A 16,439-nucleotide genomic window follows, 5' to 3' on the forward strand; every position below is an offset into this window, starting at 1 on the left:
GCCGAAGCGCGCGACGCCGTAGCGTTTTCTAATTGACCCAATTCGCGTCGGGCGATAATCGTCCCTTCGACCTCGTCTCCCCCTCGCACTTTCTCCCCCCCCCATTCCGGGCTTTCTAAACTCGCGAATTCGTTTCCGAAAGCGTCTTTCCTCCCCGGAAGATCGGAACCGGAGCGCTGGCGCGTGCCGTCAAGTCGACACGCGCTCCGATTTCCCCCCTCCCCGGACTTAAGGATCTAAGCTATCGAGACCGCGCGACTGCCGTCGCTTCCTGGAAAAAAGTCCTTCCCCGCGCTGAATACGGAGCGAGAATGAGAATTTTACTCCAAACCGGAATATTTGGCGGGGAGGGGACGGGGCGCGCGCTACGCGGATTTCTGGGAAGCAGCGCGCGATCGGCGTTCAAATATGGAAAGTCTTGGAAGACGTTTACGTAACAGAATTAATGTTTCCGTTTCGGAAAATCCCGCCAAAGTTTACGCGATATTAATTTAACGAAAACCGTCGTCACTGTGACTTGCAATCGTCTTCTCTTCCTTCCCTCCCCCCGCCGGTGGCATCTCCACTCTTCCGCCGGAAGTGCGCCGATAAAGAGTAGAGAGTCGGCGGGAAAGGTCAAAGGTAAAGACGAGTCGGCGCCCCGGAAGACGAAAACGGGAAGGGGGAGGAAGACGTGACTCGAGACTGGAAGAGGCGTCGTTAATTCGCTGGGACGACGCGGTATCGCATCTAGAATTAAAAGGGGATAATTAAGCTACGGTGCGAAACTGCCGAAGCGGCATTATTATTATTATATAATTAGAAATTAGAAGTAAACAAGAAAAAAAGCTGCGGGATTTCCGCACGCGCCGAATGGGGGGAGGAGGGAGGACCGTTTCCTCCCCCGGGTCGAAAGTCGGGGACGCGTTCGAGAAGCTCGGCGGCCCGGTTAATTAGTCGGCGGGGGGACGGATGGCGTTTAGCAGTGGAGGACGGGGAGAAAGTGGGTCAGAAGGCGTCGGTGACGTAAGGGACGACGTTACCGGCTCGGTCGGACCGAGGTCGAAGGACACCCGACGGCAAGGTCACTTCTTTTTCTCCCTTTGGCCCGTTTAGACGCCGGTAACCTCCGCAGTTTCGTCATCCGCGCGGGTAACGGGCGATTAAAGTTCGTTCGAAACGCGTTACGGCTCCTTACCGCGTAACGCGAATCTCGCCACCTGGCGGAAGAAAGTTAGAAGATGTTGCCCTTCCTTTCCGGGTAAAAAAGCGCCTTCCCTCTTCTCCCTCCCCCCGCGACAACGTGACGGACAGACTCTCGAAATTATCGGAGTTAATAAACACGGGATTTTCGGTTTAATCGCGCGCGTGATTAGCTTCTGGGAAGGTCCGAAAATACGGCGAAGGGGAATCGAATAAAATAAAAGAACGTCGCGCCCTTCGCTCCGATTATCTCGCCAGTCGTTTGATAATTTCGCGCCGTAAAAATCGCGTTTGTCGTCACTGGACGAGAACGACGCTCGCGCCTCGCTCGTCCCCTCCGTTTGTTGGGTTCCGCCCGTCCCGCCTCACCGCGCCGGCGCGACGACGTCACCGCTCCTCCGACAAATAATCGCCGCCTGAAAGCGTCCCCTCATAACTCGGTCGCACTCTCGGAAACTCCGACGTCTCGCGGATTCTTACACAAAAAGCGCATGCTACCCCTGGGCCATGACGGCCGAAACTAGCAAAGGACGAGTCTTGGTCGTTCCCTACGACTCCGAGGTGAGTGTCGCTCGTCTCTGTTTCTAAATAATCGCGCGGTCCGTCCGTCCGTCGCCCGTTTATTATTTGAATTTTGTCGCTTCCGACGTCGCCGGGGTGGACGCGATTTAGCCGTGAAGGTATCCTTGGATATCGAATAACTGGAACGCGCTCCAATTTTACTTTCTCGCTCTCCCCCCCGGACGTAGCTCCGAAAATTTCCGGATTTGGCCCTTCGAACCCGTCTCGGCTCGACAGGGAACGTTTTTCTTTCCCCCCGTCGCGCGAGAGAGAAATTTCCCGATCGGCGATAAAGAGTTGTCGCCTTATTTGTCTTCGATAAGACGCAAACAGTTGCACAAACGGGGTAGAGTTACTCACCTTAGAGACGAAGTTATGACGAAACAGAAGACGACGGACGGTAAACAATACAAGAGTAATTACGACACTCGAATTAAAAAAAAAGAAAAGGACCGCTAACGAAGGTCGAAAATCTAGTGGAAGAAGCTTTCATTCCGGGTCCGAACCCCCCTCCTCGCCACTCCGATCGCTAATTATTTTCTGGATTACAGGAAAACGCATACGACAATCCCGCTCTGTCAACGGAAGGATCGGAAGAAACGGAAAAGAAGAGTGACGTCGACCGTTACGGAACGGACTCCGGTTACGACAGAACGGATCGTAACGTTTTCGACTGCACTGCCACCGCCTCTCCCGTCTCGCTGACCCCCAAACTGTTGAGCAGACAATGCCACGCAGCTCTTCCCCCCTGGTATCGACAGAGGAACTCCACCCCCAGCACCTCCAGCGTGGGTGGAGATCTAGCGGTGGACGACAAAGATCGACTGCTCAGGTTGGTTTTTTCACTCTTTACTTTACCTGTTTCGACCCCCTTTTCCGGTCGGAAAATCTTTAAAAATTTTCACTTTCAGGAAGAACTTGACTTGCCTCTTCAGCTTCATGTACGCCATTTTCGTGGTGGTTTTGGGAGGGATCATCTACATGTATAACAACGAAGGACGAAGACACGTTAACGAGGTGAGTCTTCCTTCCTCTTTCTCCATTTCTCCATCCCCCGGAGATGTTTAGAGTGACGATTTTCCCTCTCTCAGATGTTCAGCTCGTGCGTGGCCTGCGTCGGAATGTCGTGGCTGCTCTTCCTCCACTTCGATCTGAACAGGTACAAGAGACAGATCATCAAGGAAATGGGTTCTTTCGAGGACGCCTGCTGCGAAAACGTGGACCGGATCAGTGCCAACACCGAATTCGTCTTCAACTTCTCTCCCCCCACGACCAAGCATTCCTCCTACAGATTTCTCCAAGGGAGACACAGCGGCAGCTTCTACTTGAAATGCGGAATGGCGGGTAAGTTTGATGTTGGACAACGAATTATGGGTCGAAATTAAGATTGACATCATCGAATTCTATACGTAGCCTTTTGTTTCGGACACCTGATCCACGAGGGCCTCCAATTGGGGCAGCAGATACCGCACTTTATGGGTCCCCAACTTCAGAGACTAAACTGTAGTCAAGTCACCGCCGTCGTTCTTCACGTGGTCAGACCGGTTTACTCCTTTTATCAATTATTCATGCTCTTCAAGTATTCCAATGTGAGTAAATTTGACCTTTATACCTTTCTAAAACGGCTCTCGAACTGTCTAAAACGGAATCTCATTTCAGATCGTTATCAATCGTCACAAGGCGCTGGCCAGGTTCGGATTGATGCACGTGATCGCTACTTGTCTGTGTTTCTGGTTCAACACTATCGTGGAAGACACGCACGAGTATTATCAACACAAACAAACGCTCAAGTATGGCTTAAGAATCAACGCCAGTCTGTTAGGTAAGTAAATAACCCGTTTCTAAACATCATTTTTCCACTTCCGCTTTAACTCTACCCCCTTTTGCCACGCAGATATCTCCAGTGAAGTGTTGGAGAACACCACGGATCACGAAAAAACGATATTCTGCGCTGGAAAAACGGTGCTGTCCACCTGGGCTTTACAAGCTTCTCCGTATCTCTATCCTTTCACCATCGAATTTAACCTCCTGTTGGCCGGGGTGTGGATTGTCATGTGGCAGAACATCGGACTAGAGACGTCGCGTGCCAAACCTCACCCCTTCCACGCCAAAGTTTCGACGGGGACCGACGGAGCCGAGGACGTGACATACCACAGCAATCTAGTCATCAGCGCCGACTGTCACGCCTCCAACAAGGGCCTATTCGCGGGCCTTTTTGTCCTTCTCATCACCATAGTGTCCGTCATCATTTTCTTCGTGTCCGCCTACAGCGAGGGATACAGGGGCACGGCGGTGGCCATCCACACCACCCAGGAGGTGGCGCTGATCACGCTAACTCTCCTGGCGGTGGTGGTGGCCTACTGGCAGGTGTCCAAACTGGATTTCAACCCCCATCCCATCACCTTCCTGGACGACCTCTTGCTGTTCCTTCCGGTTCCTTTCTTCTTCGTCAACTGCATTCTGTCCATGTTGGCGGAGTTTTCGGTCGAAAACTATTTGCGGACGTCCGTGCACCTTCTGATCATGCTGCACGTCATCGTGCAGACCCCTTTGGTGGTGGACGGACTAAGGAGGTGCAGCAACACCCAGTCTCTGAGGTACAAGAAGCCTGGCAGAGAAATCGTAACTTTCCTCATCATATGCAACCTGACCATGTGGATTGTCGGTACTTTTGAGATCAGGAGCGTCGAACCCTTCTATAATCAGGGATCCTTCTACGGTGAGCTGCAATGGCTGCTGATAGGTCACGCCACCCTACCCCTCATGCTCTTTTACAGGTTCCATTCTTCCGTCTGCCTGGTAGACATTTGGAAATCCGGATACGAAAAAGCGGAGTGAGCGTTATTTATACAGTCCCCGAACGATTTTCTGAGAAAATCGTCGGCCCAAAGAAAGACATTTTGTATCTTAGTGTTTATATTTATATACCGTAGTTTTATATCCGGATATACCGGTACCGGCTTCCACTTCATACACTTATTAATTTAAATCGCGTTCGCGCACGTTGGTTACAATAAACAAGGATTAAAAACTACACACGCTCCGTCTGGTGGTCGCTAACGTCGACGCATCCGTGACGTAATTCGACCACCAAACGAGACGATCGTTTTTCTAAGAAATGTTCGTAAATTTTAATTTTTATTTCAAGAAATCGGGCTAAGAGCCAATTCGATCAAAAACCGGACCAGAATACGAAAGCCGTTTATTACAATGGCAGAATACGAAAGCCGTTTATTACAAATGGTCTTCCACCAGAGGTCGTCGACTCTTTTTATTTTCGTAGTGTTGCCAATTTAGCTAAATTTTATTAATTATACATTTACATGTAAAAACTTATAATTATTCTTATTGTCAATATAGAGATTTAGCTGTTTTTTTTCATTTATTCTAGCTACAAAAGAAACAAACTTTTTTTAATGTTAATATAGCACTTTAGCTGCTTTTATATTAAGAATTCGGAGTCTTTTCGGGCGGCATTTCATTATGGGAAATGGGCGTTTTGTGTGGGAGGGAAGAAGACGAGATCAACTGCTTCGTTTTCACTTACCTGTGTTATGTTTCGCTACGAGTCCGCTACGTCATAATGCGGAAAATAAGTTTTTCCTCTTATGAAAGTCCGATCGCCGTTGGCAGAGGAAAGCAAAGACCGCATTCATTTCCTACCGATACGTAATTATCTGATTAAAATATCGCCGTGTGAAATGACGAATAACTTTTAATTTTAAAAAATTAACCGAGATAATGCTAGGAATGTATAAAGATAATTTACGTAATGGCGTGATTACGAACAATACTTCTGGCTTTCTCTTTCGCTCCGACGATCTGATTGCCATTTTAATTTGTTCCGAAGTTCTTAGGCTCGCATTATCAAATTAAGTTTTTAAGTCGATGTCGTCACAATACTCTTTATCTTTAACTCTTTACGTCACAATAACACGCACGACGTGTCAAATGTTGTGTAGAGATTTTCAGACCTCCCTCCCGGAATAAATACTGCGCAAAACATGTTTAAATTTTATAGAATTAAAAAATTTTATTTTAAATGATTCTCTATAAAAAAAATATCTGTAAAACAATTCTTTTAACAATTTCTATTGAGGTTTTTCTGAAGTGGTGTGAAATTGCGAGAGCAAAAAATATACAAAATGGCATCTAAAACGTATTCTCGTCAATAGTTAGTGATTCCGCCGATAGGTGTCAAACAAGTTGTAACATGTCGTAAATTAGGTTTTTATTTACTTTTTAAACAATTATGGTGTGTATTATTTATTGAACTGTGTATTTAAATTTTAAAAAAACTATTAAAGATACTTATACGGCTTAATTTATCAATGTATGTACGTTATTATAGTTTATACACGAAAATATTTCGAGGTCCGGAATGTTACTTATTCCACTTACCATGCAGCAAAATGGCGTCATATTGCCATACACATAAATTTAGCACTAGTTTAATTCGAATTCGTGCACAAGAATTTTAAAACTTGGCCGAGTTTCACAAAAAGATAGTATCCGGGAAACGGGTCTTTCTGTCCTGTGCCAACTAAGAGAGCCTTCTTCCAGGCCCATCGTGGGTTTGGCCAGGCCCACAATGGGAGTGTGAAACGGAGCATGATATAACCGGGACAGATTGGTTACGAAAGATTACTGAAGTTTCGGTTCCAAGTTTCGTCAGAACGGTAATATGGCGCACTTACCGCTTGTACTTAAGTAGGACAGGAAAGTTATCGATGATGATGATGATATAAGTGAGATTTACTTGTAAGTATTTAGAATAAATCCATATTTAAGAATAACGTAGGCTAAAACGGAATTACAGTATGTATTTCCATAACTAACTCGGCTATATATAGAAATAAGAGTGAATTTTCATAAAGAGGAAAGAAAAACGCGTGTGTATTAAAAAATATATTTGTATATAAAACAGTAAAATCTTAATTAATTTGTCACTTTTGGCGTAAGTATTGGTTATTTTTCACCTCTAGAAAATAAGCGTGTGAATAGTTATGCATTTCGATACAAAAAAATTTCGCTTAAGTTTCGAATTGTTATCTTAATCTAGATATATACAGCGTATTATATAATTTTTAAAGGTTAATGCTATATCAAATAACTAAATGATAAAAATTAAATATATGAGTTAATCGAACTGAACTTCACTCTATCCTACTTAATTCCATACTCATACTAACAAGTAAGGAGTCTATCGCGACGTTCTCGCGTGTGTGGCAACTTACGAGTATTTTAAACAATATTATACAATGTGTAGCGGAATTCTGTGTCAATATTAAGGAATAGATTCTGGGATCAAACACAAGCTTACTAATTTTTCACATTATAACTTTAATCACTAAATTAGGTTGCTATTTTACCAGATTTAGTAAAAATCTACTAAGTTGGCAACACTGAGTAGAGATATAAATGTATGGGTATTGTTTGGCTTTATTTCGTAATTTTGCGCATGACGTCGTATTTAGAGTAGAATGGTAGAATTTGCCGTAAGGTTATTAGCTTTGAGTTCGTTTTGGACGTATGTACGTTTGAAAAAATATACCAGATTTTGCTATTTGTGGATATTTTAATTATTCGAAAAAGACAAGGAACACGAATTGATTACTTTAGCTTCCAAAAAGACAAAAATTTGGCCTAAAACTAGATTAACGCTTGTCGACGTTCTGAAGGTGCTTACAGACTTAAGCGCAAATGGAGTGAACACGCACACATTTGTGAATGCTCTAAATGGATGCAATGGATTTGTATGGGACAACACGACACCTGGGCGATATGCCGAGGAAGGAATGCTTCGTGAAAGGTATTTTATTAGAAACTGGCCTCTATTTAGGTGTTACTAACTTATGGCTACCCCGATAAACTCGGACAAACAGCAGATGGGCACAATAGTAGCGTCAAAACTGAGAATAGGTAAGCGAATGATTTTTCAGCGGCTACTAAAAACCGATAATAGTTGACTTCTTATCCCTTATTCGTAACAATTCGTAAGCTTCTATGCATACGTTGAGAAGACGTCCATATTTGAATATACCGATACGTAAGAAGGGAAAGTATTGGCATCGCGTCAAATTTGACTCTCCTAGTTTTTTCGCAAATCTTCACGTTTTGAGGCACCTGAATCCAAAAGTGAAAAGAAAGGAAAACATTCCGTGGATATATATGTATGTTTGTGTTGGCGTCTACTTTGTTTAATATCTCAGGTTGGGGTAAAGATTGAGAAACAGAAATTTAGCTTGTATTTAAGGGGTATCAATGCGATTAAATTTTGGTGGTTAAAAGTCGAAGGGGTTTTGTATCATATCTCGAAAAGGGCCCGACTTAATAACGATTTTAGTCGTTACTAACATTTACAATTTTGAATAAAACTCATCTCTATCCTCAAAATTAAGCGTTTTGCCATTTTATAAGAATTTATAATATAAAAAGCTTTTATAACAAAATATAATAACAGATGGCGCCACACACAATTTAATTACAGTAGCGCGTCGAAAATTGGAACGTCGGTAATTGAAATGGCCGGAAACTGGAACGATTTTCAGTCGGATTGTGTCGTGCTGAATCGAACGTTTTTGATACTAAATTTACTTCTAAAGTATAATTTTCATGTTTTTATATTTTTCAATATATTTATTTTGTTTGTACAAAATAAAGAAATAATTTTTAACGATACGATAGCCTCGATTATTATTATAAAAATTTTCGTTAAGCTTAAAATCGACGAAAATTCAACACGAAGCGACACGCAACGGGGAAAAATTCAACAGGAAGCGATACGCAACGGAGAAAAATTTGAACATCGGATAGGTTAATATATTTTTTCGTACATAATCGGAAATTGGAAAAAATCACTACTTGGAACGACCCCAGTCCCCAATTGGTTCCAGTTATCGACGCTCTACTGTAATTTATTATGATTAATAATATAAAAGCTATTTTTAAAATAAAATTTGATAACGGCCGGGAAAGTTACGCAACTCGTTGCTAGATTTTTTAAAATATCTAGCTAAAGTTAAAAAATTATTATTAGCATATTATTAGCAATTTTCAACGCGACGAAATTAATTTCGTAGAATTATATGCAAGTGCTTGTATGAGTAGTTACAGAGTCATATGTTACAATAATAAATTGCATTAGTGTGTGATTTAATTAATAGCCTAGTGACTAATTTGAGAGAAGTCGTATTGATCAGTTTACATGATATTGAAGATAAAATTATTAAACAGAATCCAACTATTATTAAGTTTTAAAAATAAAATGTACAGTGTGATAAGTATGTAAGGAATATAAAATTGCCTTAATTTTTCATGAATCTAAATAGGTTAAATTAAACTCTTTCTGTCCTTTGGGCACTTTATAGCAAGCCCATTACGGGTTCGGCCACAATGAAGCAGCCGGGAAAAATGGGATCCGACCAGATCCCGCAACGTAATATAACTCAAACTTAAGTACGTTTATTGTACGTAATTACATTGGCTACACAGAAATATAAGAATAAAAAAACGAACCGAATACAATTATTTAGATCGTTTACATAGAAAAGACTGACCACTAACTAGTCCCTGTTCCCAACACATGATTGGAATGTCACAGTTGAGTGTCAAAAGTCACAGTAGAGACTTGGCATCTCTACCCAGTAAAATGAACTGATAATATGCACAATAACTACGTTAATACAAAAATTCTCGTTTATTTTATTTCGTAATTAGTAAGTAATTAGTAGCAGTCTAGTAGTTAGCAAAGCGGCAACGCGACAACGTAGACTTTTGCGCAATTATTTAGAAAGTTAATTGAGTATTTGCGGATCCAGCAGGCCGAAGAATGCGCTGGATCCAGTTGGATTGCTGGATGAGAAATCCAGCAATGTCAATCCCTAATTACCACATGAAAAACAGATGATTTTTCGTAAATCAGAATTCAAAAAATCTCAGAAATGTAACCGACAAAGAGTGGATTCGACTGCTAAGTATATTGTAATTCGATAGTATTAAAAAATCAAGCTGAAAATAATTGCATATATTCTAAATATAAAGTAATTTAGTATTTGTATTCGTTTTTAATCTACACTACAGGATAATCTTCAATAAAATGTAATTCTATTCAAATTGTGAAATAATTCTTATTTAAATTTTAGCATATGCATGTAAAAGAAGACAATTAAAGAAAACTGCCGTACCAAGTTTACTTTTGCCGGAGACCAGTATTTGTACAAAAACATGTTCTAAAAGAATCAAAAGAAATAAGTTTTCAGAAACAACGTATCAAACAAAATAAACTTCCCATGCAATTGATTTTGAAATTAGTGATATTAAAAGTGTTTCAGCAGCTCCTCTGTTATGCAATTCTAATTCTGATAAAAATTTAAAATATCACAGATCAGTTGGCATACAAATATCCACCGCAGAATTTTTGGTAAACATACGTAATTTCGTTAAGACAGCATCCCAACTAAATTCCATTACTGGTATACCCACTTTTAACTATTTAATGCTATTGTTAAACTTTTTAGTGATGTATGTAAAACAAAACAAATTAGTAATACTAATTTTTCTTTTGAAGATAAACTTTTTATGGTCCTAATGAAAATGAAATTAAATATTTCTTTTTCTGTTATGTCTTTATTTTTTCATTGTTCTCTACTGACTGCAAGTAGAATATTTTACTCGGGTGTGAAAATTCTTGCTTCAGTACTTAAGTGTGCAATTGTTTGGCCAATTGGCATACAAATATCTACCGCAATTGTTCTGATTATCTCACCAGCTTTACCATGGTTAGGATATAGATAATCAGGCCTGTATGCCAATTGTTTGCATTCCGTCTGGTGAAACACCTGTTAAAAATTTTATAGTTGTGTCACTTTTATAGTGTGAGTAGCAACGTATTCGACACTTTAAACCACTGTCATGGTTCGCACTCTAATTTCTGAGCAGTCCAAAATTACTCTTACATTACGAAACTTGTCGAAACATTTGGGCATATTTTCTAAAAACAAATATTTTAGAAAATATGCCCAAATGTTTCGACAAGTTTCGTAATGTAAGAGTAATTTTGGACTGCTCAGAAATTAGAGTGCGAAAGACCAAAGTGTTTAAAGTGTCGAATACGTTTTTTTTTTTTTTTGTAACTCTTTCCGCCCAGTGGGCACTAAGAGGGCCTCTTATAGCAAGCCCATTATGGGTTCGGCCAGGCCCACAATGGGGCGGCCGGGTGGTGAGGGACGGGGACCGACATATCCGGACGGACCACCCCCCGAAAAATTCCTGGGGATTTCTCGACCCGTCCGGATTCGATCCCGGGTCCCCCAGGGCGGTAGGCTGCTAACCTTGACCGCTCGGCCATCCGGCCGCATGTGTCGAATACGTTGCTACTCACACTATAAAAGTGACACAACTATAAAATTTTTAACAGGTGTTTCACCAGACGGAATTGCAACGTTTTTTAGTAGTGCATATGGAGGTAGAACTTCTGAGAAGGCAATCGTTTTAATCTACTCATTACTTTCAGTAACTGAAAATGGAAGCATTTTATTAAAAAATATTTCAATACTTTTTTTTTTTAACTCTTTCCGCCCTGTGGGCACTAAGAGGGCCTCTTTTAGTAGGCCCATTATGGGTTCGGCCAGGCCCACAATGGGGCGACCGGGTGGTGAGGGACGGGGCCCGACATATCCTAACGGACCACACCCCGAAAAATTCCTGGGGATTATTCGACCGGTTCAGATTCGATCCCAGGTCCCCCAGAGCGGTGGGCTGCCACCTTGACCGCTGGGCCATCCGGCCGTCTGTATTTCAATACTAAATATATTTATTTAAATATTTATCATCTTTTTTTTACTTCGAAAGAAATAAATGAATTATCAAATGATAAATATATCACAAAATCACATACTGGCATATTAGTTATTAGTAACCCTAGCTGAACCTGACCGTAATATTTATGTCTCTTTCTTAATTCAATATTTTCGCCATTAATGGTAATAAATTTCAACGCATTTTTTGAACTAAGAATTGGATATGTTCATTCCTTTGTTTACTGGACACTATTTCTAAAAGAGAAGTTGGAATATTTTGTTTCATTATTATTCCATCAGGGGTATATCCTAACCATGGTAAAGCTGGTGAGATAATCAGGCCAAATTCTACAATTCTCTTGCCAGAATGTGAAGAGTATACAGTAGATCCCCTTATATCACGGTAGACACGTTCCGTGTTATATAAATCCGCGTTGTACGAGTCACTTAAATACATGAGCCAATCATAGCCCGGCACGTGTGCAGTTAGAGGCTACGGCCGTTTGAAAGGTTTTCTTCCATAAAATTAATCGATTCTAGACTAATTTGACTCAACATTTTCAAATCACGTATAATTTTTTGAGAATAATCCATATAAACTATGCTATAAACAAAAAATTATAGGATTACTTACCGAGTGCACACCGTTTGACGACGCCATTGCTTAAGCTCGTTTTCGTCGCGGGGCGTTGCGTCAAACGGTGGGCGCGTTTTTCCTAATCGGCGAATTTTTCGCAGAAAAATAACTTAACTTTGGAGACATCATTAATAAAAATATAATTTTTATGGCCGTTGAATAATAAATGTTTTTTAGTAGGTCCAGTGCTCGTGTAAACTCAACGGTTTGTACAATATCCGCTATTCACGTTTTTCATGGACTATAGAGGGCGCTGAATTTTTACAAAATGGCTACTTTATCTGGGTCGCTTGTAACTAGTAATGTAAAATTAATCATATATTACTGTCCAATATAATGATATATGCTGCTTGTAGCTGTTTATCGAGAAATTTTATAGTAGCAGAACAATTATTGCTAGCGGAATACTTCATTATGTGGTACCGAAACAAGTGAGCGAGATTGTTCTATACATGTTTGTGCCCTTTGTGTTAAAAACATCCGCTTTGACATTGTTTCATCAGGGTTAGATTTACAAGTAAAAAGCTATGTCAATTGGGGTGTACTATAGATTACCACGTATGGAATTTCGCGATTTTCAGTATATATCTGAACTGACGGGACCGAGACGAGTTCAACGATACCCTACTTTTGGACCAGAGACGAAAAATAAAAATTTATTATACTTTTTCACTTACCATACTTTTTTAATGCTCTCATGAAGACGGCACCATAGTTGCTAGTACTGCCATCTTGCGGTAAAGTCTGCAAACCATGACGTCGGACTACGGTCATCTCCAGTAGGGTTAAACACGCGATACGAGAGCGGAGAGAGCGACGCGACTTCCGATCATCGCGCGATCGCCATTTCGGTTAATGTTACTTATGGCAGCGAACATGGCGGCCCGACTGACCTCTCGTATGGACGCCACCACACGCCGCCATGTGCTAAACTAGTGATCGATTCACGGTAGTTCTTGAACAAAGTAAAAAAGGGGAAAACGTCTACTAAAGGCAATTTTAACGGCAAGCGATGGGACTCCCGATCGCGATGGCGAGGCCGACTTAGCGGAGAGCGACGCGACTCCCTAACATCGCGCGATCGCCGAAAAAAAGTATGATAACTTTTTTATTTTTCGTCTCCGGTCCAAAAGTAGGGTATCGTTGAACTCGTCTCTGTCCCCTCAGTTCAGGTATATACTCAAAGTTCCGAAATTCCATAGATAGTAATCTATAGTATCCCCGTAAATTGTTGCTTAGGCTTCGACTTTCAAGGAGCCTCAAACATTTGTACAAAAGAAAATATTAAAGTCGAATTTTGTAATAAACATTTTTTTACAAACCAACAAAATATACTTTACTTTTTATTTTGTGTAGTATTTCAGTAATTTTTTTCTAAGAATTAACATAAGGTCTTTTTTTTAAAAAAAGATAAAACCAATTTTAAAAAAGATTTTTAATAGAATGGGTATAAAAATTTAATTAAATTCAGTTATAAAACAGAAGACTAGTGAAACCTCACATCTTTTTCTTACAATAACCGTATTGAATCAGAGAGATAGTCTGATTTAATTCTTTTCTTCTTATGATTGACTTCTAAAATTGTGAAAGATTGGTAAGGGGACTTAGAGTTCAGCTTAGGGCTTGGAAATGCTTAAATCCGATCCTGTGTCCCACAAAAAATTACTGGCATTTTAAACTTTAAGAAAATATCTTTTAAAATTGACAGCATAACTTGTTCGTGTAAAGTTAAGAATTGGCGGTTTCCCAATTGTCCAAGTCTAATCCATTCTCACCATTTGGAGAAGCACATACATATAACTGACCGATTTCCGAATAATCATCTGTTTTTCATGTGGGAATAGATGAAAACTTATATTAGGCTCCCGTAAATCTTTGAAATTGCAATTTGGAACGCAACAAAGCTTTGCTTTTTTTATTGTTATTCATCTTTACTGCTGATAATACAAAAAAATTAATCAAACGACCCAGATAGAATAGTTTTGTTTTTAAACACCAGAGGGCGAGCATCCGGTGAAAAATGCGAATTGGTCCAGATCCGACCAATCCTGTCGCGACACGAGTCGGCGATGACGTTTTACCGTGTCATACGAACACGATCGCAATTTTTTCGCCGTGTTATACGAATCCGTGTTATAGGGGGTCTACTGTAATTGTCTTGCATCATTTTCGTGCAAAAGGCCATATGCCGTATTTTCATTACCACCAAAAATATTGCGTTTTGAAAATTTTTCATTCCAGTTTGGATTAAAATTGAAATGATTGAAATTGTAATTCTTTTGCTCCTCTCCTTCTTCCATATTTTATTTACTTTGCTTTCTAGACATATTCTTTTACATTCTTCATTAGTCACCATTGATTTATTATTATAAAAATAAAATCAGACTTTTTGGCAAGTCTTCTAAACCAATACTTTTAAAAGTTAATAAATTTTCTTTTTTTTATAATACTTGTATTATACAATTTATTACAATTAAAAACTCCAATTGCACTAAAGTTTTGAATGTGGGAGAAAATAGCATTGACATCATTATTCCGATCAACAGAGTTGATCTCTCTATTTATTTCTGATAAAGATGCAAGGCTTTTTCATCCTTTCCTATAATAATAATAATAAACATACATATATATATATATGTAACCCATTGAACGCGTGCCTGTCCGTCCGCGTAACGGTATGCCAAAAACGGGCACTAGAGGCGCCCTATCGTGTGTCATATTTCAAACATTTAAATTAACAATATAAATTATTATTTAAATTAACACTCACTAGGGGCGCCCTAGCGAAGGTACCAGCGAAGGTAAATAAACAAATTAAAATAGTTTAAAGTATTTATAGAATGTTTAATAACACTAAATAATGATTTTTAATTATCAATAAAATTGTAAAAAACGCCCACTAAAGGGCGTCCCGGGGCTCATAGTATATTATATACCAATCATTTCATATAATTAAAACAGATAAAACTTACGTATGTTTTGTTAGTGAAGAATTTCGGTGTAGCTTCTGTTAAAATGTTTAAATATTGATTCTGAAAAGGGCTTAAAGCTATTCTGCTATTATTAGATCCAGTATGGCAAAATTTCTTTATTGGAATTATTTCATAATTAGATTGGATACTTTCTTTTAATCTGTTCCAAAATCATTCCAAATCTGTTTCAGATAATTTTTCATGTACTTCTATGTTATTTCTAAAGATAATGATAATTCATTGTTAATTAACTACTTATATTACACTAAAATAGGTATCGTGTTGAAGAAAACAAGCTTACCTGTTAAGAAACAATAATACTGTCGAGCAATATTTGCATTTTCCCGATTGTCCAGCTTTACAGGAACAAGTTACGCTGTCAATTTTGTGTGTGATATTTTGATAAAGTTTGAGGTTAAATTTACCTATGGTAGTAAAAATGGCGGCTCGTGTCTGATTCCAGCAAACAGAAGAAAGGAAATGGGGGTCCCACGTTCTAACCTGACCTAACCTATTTTAATAAATTACCATAATCATTACTAACCAAATTATTAGAATAGGTTAGGTTAGTCCCCTCTGTTTCCTTTCTTCTATTTGCTGGAATCAGAGACGAGCCGCCATTTTGGAACCATAGGTAACATTAACCGCAGGTTTCACTGTATTGTCAAGTGTTAATTCGTGTGTCACTTTCCCGGCTGTTGTACATAACAGAGGTGCTGCCACAAGCAGCATATTTCATTATCTCACAGTAATATATAATTCATTTTACATTGACCCAGGTAAAGTAGCCATTTTGTAAAAATACAGCGCCCTCAATAGTTCATGAAAAATGCGAATAACTCATGTGGCTGACGTGATGACAGATAGGGCAATTGAAGCATTAGAAAGAGCCGAAAGACGTTTAAGGTGGCAACAAATTTTTCGACCAATTATATAATATAATAGGTACAATTCTAGGGTTGCCTGAGGGGGTAGGGGATCCCCCCTGTGAGATCAAATAATGTCTAATGAATTATATCCTTACAGGCGACACATCACGAGATACAGCCCCCCAAAATCGAACCGTGCGAGATCGGCCGATCGGGTGGTGAGGACTATACCTACGTCACTTCCGGTCACGTTACACCTTACACCTACATAATATACCAAATTTGTTTTTTCCCTCCGCTACAATTTGTGGGGTTTCCCGCCCCCTCCTTACCAATTAATCTTGGAAAGGAAAGCGACGTAAACGAACGAGAGCGACCACGTTGGCACCTTTACTCACGTGTACTGTAAAAGTAATTG

At 39.9% G+C, this 16,439-nt stretch overlaps 1 protein-coding gene across 1 annotated transcript; it reads left to right on the forward strand.

The window, feature by feature from the left end:
- Positions 1–1,561: 1,561 nt before the first annotated feature.
- LOC136971983 (proton channel OtopLc-like) lies at positions 1,562–4,922 on the forward strand. Its single transcript, XM_067266510.1, has 7 exons — positions 1,562–1,743; positions 2,295–2,575; positions 2,655–2,760; positions 2,835–3,087; positions 3,157–3,332; positions 3,403–3,565; positions 3,638–4,922. The coding sequence occupies exons 1-7, from the start codon at positions 1,690–1,692 to the stop codon at positions 4,579–4,581; spliced, it is 1,977 nt and encodes a 658-aa protein (XP_067122611.1). The 5' UTR covers positions 1,562–1,689; the 3' UTR covers positions 4,582–4,922.
- The last annotated feature ends 11,517 nt before the right edge of the window (positions 4,923–16,439 follow it).

Source organism: Centruroides vittatus, unplaced genomic scaffold (assembly GCF_030686945.1).
Source record: "Centruroides vittatus isolate TY-2023 unplaced genomic scaffold, ASM3068694v2 contig_2747, whole genome shotgun sequence".
In the NCBI taxonomy this organism is placed as follows: Eukaryota; Metazoa; Arthropoda; class Arachnida; order Scorpiones; family Buthidae; genus Centruroides; species Centruroides vittatus.

Coding starts and splice junctions, on each gene's coding strand:
- LOC136971983 (XM_067266510.1), top strand. CDS start 1,690: ATGACGGCCGAAACTAGCAAAGGACGAGTCTTGGTCGTTCCCTACGAC. Junction 1,744..2,294: donor TCGTTCCCTACGACTCCGAG/GTGAGTGTCGCT, acceptor TCTGGATTACAG/GAAAACGCATACGACAATCC. Junction 3,333..3,402: donor TGCTCTTCAAGTATTCCAAT/GTGAGTAAATTT, acceptor ATCTCATTTCAG/ATCGTTATCAATCGTCACAA.